Source organism: Harmonia axyridis, chromosome 5, assembly GCF_914767665.1.
Source record: "Harmonia axyridis chromosome 5, icHarAxyr1.1, whole genome shotgun sequence".
NCBI lineage: Eukaryota > Metazoa > Arthropoda > Insecta > Coleoptera > Coccinellidae > Harmonia > Harmonia axyridis.
The window spans coordinates 27,656,662-27,663,305 of NC_059505.1; the positions used below are offsets into that span (position 1 = coordinate 27,656,662).

The 6,644-nt window shown below is 33.2% G+C and overlaps 1 protein-coding gene across 1 annotated transcript; it reads right to left on the bottom strand.

The window, feature by feature from the left end:
- Positions 1–1,487: 1,487 nt before the first annotated feature.
- LOC123681166 (leucine-rich repeat-containing protein 15-like) lies at positions 1,488–5,869 on the bottom strand. Its single transcript, XM_045619405.1, has 3 exons — positions 5,776–5,869; positions 4,164–4,438; positions 1,488–2,109 (listed from the first exon to the last, which is right to left on the bottom strand). Coding segments are annotated over exons 1-3 (837 nt in total). The 5' UTR covers positions 5,778–5,869; the 3' UTR covers positions 1,488–1,549.
- Between the last annotated feature and the right edge of the window lie 775 nt (positions 5,870–6,644).

Genomic DNA, 6,644 nt, shown 5'->3' on the forward strand with positions numbered 1-6,644 from the left:
CTACAAATGGCGCGAGAGCCTTGGCGCGGCTAAGTATTTAAACGTAATTTATGGTGTAGCGATCACAGGCAAGTGGCGTGACGTCACAGACGAGTCGGAGACCAAAGACGTTCCGCGCTAAAATACGTAAATTTAAATAATCTATTTCTCAGTCATTTATTGATGGATTTTTAGAATTTTTTCACTGATTTATCAGTTTTGCTCTATATTTTGATTCTATCGTGTCAAATATAGTATTACCAACATCACTAATTAAGTCCATTGATTTGAAAAAGATAGCTCATAGAGAAAAAGAGGATTTGACTCAAAGATAGAAGTAAGACGTATGATTTCACACTCAAACAACAAACCGATATTAGGTATTTTGATTGGTTGAACATATCGAAGCAATCGATCATTGAATCATTGAACCATTTTAGATCACAGGATTTAGCTTTCCTTATCATTGGTAGAAATTCAAACTATTCATCCTCTTCCCCTTGATCACATAACATGAGGCTCAATGTTTTTCTCTCGAATGTTGGAGTCAATGCTTTGCATTGAACGAACGTTCAAAGGCGCATCATATCATTTATAGAGAACCTGTTTAATTTGAATAAAACATCGGATGTAGACAAAAATAGAAGAATGGGATTCTCACACTTCTATTGTGAAAAGATCGATCTAGGTTATGAGTTTTCCATCTGAAGAATATAAGCTCAAACTAACTCTGTTCATTCAATAGAACTTTCCCTGAACAGTTCTTCATGGTAATGAAAGTCGTGTTTTATTCTAGGAAAATCGTGTAGGTGTTGAAGTGTGGCAGTCATCAATCAATAGATTGACTCATGCATTATTCGATCAACAACTGAAAGACAGGTTGTTTCCAAATATAAAGGAAGAATAGGAATATAACCTCTGTCATATACTATCATTATTTTGAAATATGCAAAATAACTGGAGTGATAAGTAATTATTCTACATAATTTAGGAGTCATAAAATCCAATTCACTCTTATTTTTTTGAACTACACTCAATGGGTATTTATATAATAAAAATAATGGCCTTTATTGAATTTGTTGAATAGAATGAACATAAAGAGAAAAAAAATATAATAATTCAAATTCAATTCCAAAATTCAATTGCAGGGCGGAGTTCAGATGTGTTATTCACACCCTGTTCTAACACTCGAACCCTGATATTTATCGGTTATCGTAGATATCAAGTTAACACAATTATTATCTATTTTCTATTGACAAGCACTGTTTCATAGTTAATTTACTAACTTCGAACGGCTACGTGTCTAATCCTAGTGGAAATACTAGTCTTTATAAGCTTCCCCAAATAGCCTCCATGTTGCAACAACATGATAGATACAGTTCTTTTTACAGCTTTTGAGATAAAATTGCCATCTCAGCAAGGTCGCAAAAGATAATTGCATCCCATTAGTTTAATTGAAAGTTTGCATAGTCTTTTATCTTTATTGTTAGTATTACTGAAAAAATGCACTTGTTTTATAGTTTTATTCAATATTTTTTGATAAACGAGAAATTAATGATGAATGTTCGAGTTATGCTTTGATTTTGTTATCTTCAATGGTTAAGAAACGAATTTTTGTTTTTTGCTCATGTTCTTCGATCACAGCTTCAGGAATTTGTGTTCGTATGATGCTCACTGTTTTAAGATTAGGTAAGATTTCATGAGCGTCTAGCAAATTCAGATCCTTCAGAGGGTTGTCACTCAGATCAACACTCTCTAATTTTGTGCATTGCTTTATTTCATTCGTAGAGAATTTGGATATTTTGTTGTCGGCCAAATTCAATCTCTTCAAACTTTTGAGTGGACTGAATGTTTCATCTGTCAATTCTGTAATTGAATTCTTATGGAGATCCAAAACCTCAAGTTTGTTCAGGTTATTAAAAGCACCTTCTTCTATGGTATCTATTTCACATTCGCTGCATTCGAAGGACTTCAGACGTTGAGTTTCGTTAGCAAAATCTTTCGTGATCACCTCAATCTGTGGTTGAGCATGGATAGTAATTTTTTTGAAGGTTGTATTACGGAAGTAGCGTAATGGATATTCATTGATATCATTGTTTGAGAAAAAGATTTCTTCAAGATTGCGGCCACCTGAAATTAATGAATAGCTTGATTTTATGTGCTGAGTGAAAATAATAGATAATAGACAAAATAATCAGATATATCATAATTAATTAGTTATATTTCAATTTCTTCTGAAATTTATTTGGTCTCAAACTAAAGATCGCACTATAATTTGGTCACAATGTCTCTATTCTCCTGATTTTGAGCAGGAAAGGGACTCAAAAGATAAGTCTGTCTACCTTTCTGGTCGTCCGGCCGTATAGGTACAAAAGATAACTTCAGAAAGAAAAGACATAAGAATTTGGTTAAGTTCGTTAATGGACTCAATTCGAATTGTTGATTTCGAAACTGCAGATCCGATCAAGATGATAATTTGCATTTCGATGAAGTTTCATTTAATTTCATGTTGATTGCGTGACCAAAACCTTAGAAAATTCAAGAAGAATATTTAACGAAAAAGTTGAGATTTTGTGTGTTGATATGAGAACAATTTCAAGTTGAATGCAAATCTTGAAAGTTGATCTCATCATCAGATTTATTGGCGCTAAAAAACACATGCACTCATTAGGCTGCTCGGCGTTCGCTTTGCTAAACGTTGCTGAATTTTATTGCCATCTCAGACTCGCCACACCGTACCTATATTTGTTATACCACAGTGATTGGAAAAATTTTAAACACTTCGAATGATTTTGTTTGGGGGATATATTCTGACATATATTTGAGGCTTGAACTAGCAATCCCCTAAGAGCGGGCGCTTCAACCACTCAAAATTGAATATGGACGAGGGGTTGAGTGATACTTCATTCGAAAGATCTTGGACTTGTAGGGACATCTAGAGTTCAGGATTTTTGTGACTCAGCCTGAACATTTGGACGAACTACGCCAACGAATTGTTGCCAAGTGTTGTCAAAACACTCCAATTATGCTGAATGGTCAGAGACGGTTTTCAGTCAAGATTTTGTTATTGTATGAAAGTTAATGTGGAACATTTGATTCAAAAACGAAGATTTGATTTTTTTGATTGTAAGTTTGATAAGACAATTCAATTTTTTAAGAATGTGACTTTTAAATGAGTTTGCACATTGTAAAAAACCAAAATATTCAAGGTTGCTCATTTGAGCTAAACAATTGATTTTTGGCAAAAACGAATCATAAAAATTACACGTTTTAACACCATTATAAAAAGGCTTTTAAGACCTTTCAAATGAAGTATTACTCAACCCCCTCTTCTCTATTCAATTTTGAGGGGTTGAAGCGCCCCTTAGGGGGTTGCTCGTTCAAGCCTCAAATAAACGTCAAAAGATGTCCCTCAAACAAAATCATTCGACTTGTTTCAGGAAAATTTTCCAATCACTATGGGATAAAATATATACGGGGTGGTTTATCTGAAATGGAACACCTTGTGTGTGGGCTCGTCCACTGAAATGATGGAACCGACGCTTCATTCAAGAGGTCCATTCTATTCGAGGAGGTACCATTATATGTTTTGGTCTATATCGTTTCGATGACAGAACTGACTTTTTAGTACTTTCAAGATGATGTCTCAGATATATGTTGATGAAGTTAGTTATCCATGGAGTAATCCCACTATTCCACGTAGTTGTTGGTGAAAATTGCGTTTTTTGGTTGATAATGCACTGTGATGCCTTACCAAGTGATTTCACATCTAGCATAACCTCCAAGATGCCCTGACCTAAACCCAATCGAACAAGTTTTGGACAAATTAAAAAAAAATCTTGATGCCAACAAGGCGAAAACTTTCCAATAGCTCTGAGATCTTTTTTATACCTTTGGCAACAAATTGAGCAAAATATTCTCAATAACTTGCAGAAAACATGTTGAGGCATAAATTTGAGTTTAAAATTTCATACTTCTTCAATCACCTATTGCAATTTTTTTATTCTGAAAACATGATTCCTTCGAAATCTTATGAATATATATTCTACACATGAATAATTATGAAGCAAATTGGGTTACGTGAAGAGAATTTAATGCTATACATGTAATCAACGTATTTAACTTTTGACGAATATTTGATTAAACCTAGCTATTAATACTGTTTAGGTCCTCCATTTACTTACTTGAATACTTATTCAGATCGATAGATTGTAATATTCTTGAATTCTTAACGATCACTCTCCTTATTTTTGGCATATATGAGAAAAAAGCTAGGGGGTAAGAAGTGTATGTACAATTTTCCAAATGAATAGTTTCAGCATCGGCATTCGCTTTCGCACCTGCTATGGTATATTTTCCATGAAAATTCTTGTAAACAATATTTTTCGTCCCAAATGTTTCAAGAAATATGGCAGCAAATAATATTACAAGTGTACTGAGTAGACCCGTTTTGACAAACCTGGAAGAAAAACTCTTTTATCGACTGACATATATTTTACCTACTTTTTGAGAGCTCGTCTTCTAACAAGCTCAATTATTTCGTCACAATGCCTCTAATTTTCTGATTTTGAGTTATGAATAATCTTGAACGGTATTCTATTCACTGATGACGAATTCGTCTTCCAATTTGATTCCGGCCGTATACACGATAACTCCCGAAATTGCAGGTTAAAATCAAAGCTGAACGAAGCAATTGAAATCTTTAATGAGTAAAATTCGATTAGTCGTTCTGGAAATATAACTTTTTGACATTTTGTTTCATTGAACATTTGAAAGCTTCGTGCAAAGTTTTATGTTGATCGTCAAACTAGAAACATAGAAAATTAAAAAATTCATCACAATAAAAAAAAATTCAGAAAGATTATCGAAAAAAATTTGACGAGAAATTGGGATTTCTTGAGCGCTCTTTCATTGATTCACAAATTCCGCTCTTGGAGACCACATGGTCTCTACAATTGGCGCATGAATGAACGATCGCTCAAAAGCTTTTTATTTCATCTCATTCAGTTTTTATATGACAATGAAAATCAAGATTTTATCCGAATATAATAATAGGTAATAATAAAGAGGGAATGATATCAGCGATAACTATTTCAATTATCCCCTCAACAACTGAAATAGCACCCAAAAATCTCAAGCAACTAGGATTTAGAGAGTATATTTATGTAATATAATGATGAAAGTCCTTTTTAATGTACAGCAAGGACGGTGAGAATGTTCCTAGGAGGCAAAGGACAGGTCCAAGAACCGTGGAATAGGATCAGAAGATCTACGAGGACCAGAGGGACCACGAGGACCGGACACGACCGAGCTCTATCCATCTGATATTTTAAATATCGTGGGATTGAGTGAATGTTTCCTTTAGCTGGGGGTGAGAAAGCCGACTGCGAGAGGAGTCTTCTCCCCTACGTCTATAGGCTGAGGTCAGAGATAATAAGTTTAGTGTAATATTAAAAAAAAATCTATAGAAGAAAAAATCAACACAATCACTAGTGAGTTATCTAAAACACTAAAATGTATATTGCAATTGGTCCACATCAGTTTAACTTTTATTAATGTAAACTTTTTGAGAATTTTTGAGAAAATTAACAAAAATTTGTTTCACGTTCCACACAACGCGGAAATAAAATTCAAAAAGGATTAAGCTCACCCTGAGGAGAATGAACTTGAGGTATAAAATTTGAATATAAATAAACAATGGCATTATCTGTTTGGCTTTTTTATGTCAAACAAACGAAAATGAATATCTCAATTGTGATTGTAATGATAAAAGATTCTAATTTTTAAGTAACTTACATGTTGCCGGATAGTAGGAGCTATCTTCAAATACTCTTGGAACAAAAATGGTAATTGTAACAGATTTGCATTCATTTTTTAAATAGGCCTGACCCAATTACGAAGGTCATGATATATTTATATTTGTGAACAGATCACAATTTGCAATTTTCAAATCAAAATCTTCAAAGCAGAGACGGCTCAGGTTTTTAATAAGGTTTAAAAACGTTTTCACAATGACGTTATTATTTTTATAAAAAAAAAACATTCTGAAACGTTAATAGTTATTTATAATACAAGTACAAAAGGCATTGATATTATTCCACGAGTTTTTGAATGGACGAGCGGTAGGATGAGCCTTCTGTACAAGTATTATACATTATTTTCTTTAATTCATTTCATTTTTATTCAAATTAATGAAATATTTCCATAAATGTCATTTAGTGATTTTGCATTGAAAAATGTTGGTTGGCCGAACTGATTTCTGATATATTCTCGCACGATTTTGTTCTACAAGATGTGAAAGAATGAACAGAATAACCACAGAATAAGAGAATAGTTATTTCTAATCCAAGTGTAGAAGGCATTGATATACTTCCACGAGTTCAAAATTCATAAACGAGCCGGCTAGTTTTTGAATGAACGAGTGGTAGAATGAGCCTTCTGTACGAGTATTAAACATTATTTTCTCTAATTCATTGCATTTTTATTGAAATTAATGAAATTGTGAAAAGATCTGTTCGATCTCGTGAGATTTTTCACTCGATTTACTGGTGGGTTGGTTTGTATAACTAACTTTCGTGGGGTAATGATTTAGGTTGACACTAATAATACACTGTTTAAGTAATATGATTGTATATTACATATAAATAGATAATTTAAGATTTAAA

Coding starts and splice junctions, on each gene's coding strand:
- LOC123681166 (XM_045619405.1), bottom strand. Junction 2,110..4,163: donor CGATCTGAATAAGTATTCAA/GTAAGTAAATGG, acceptor CATTAATTTCAG/GTGGCCGCAATCTTGAAGAA.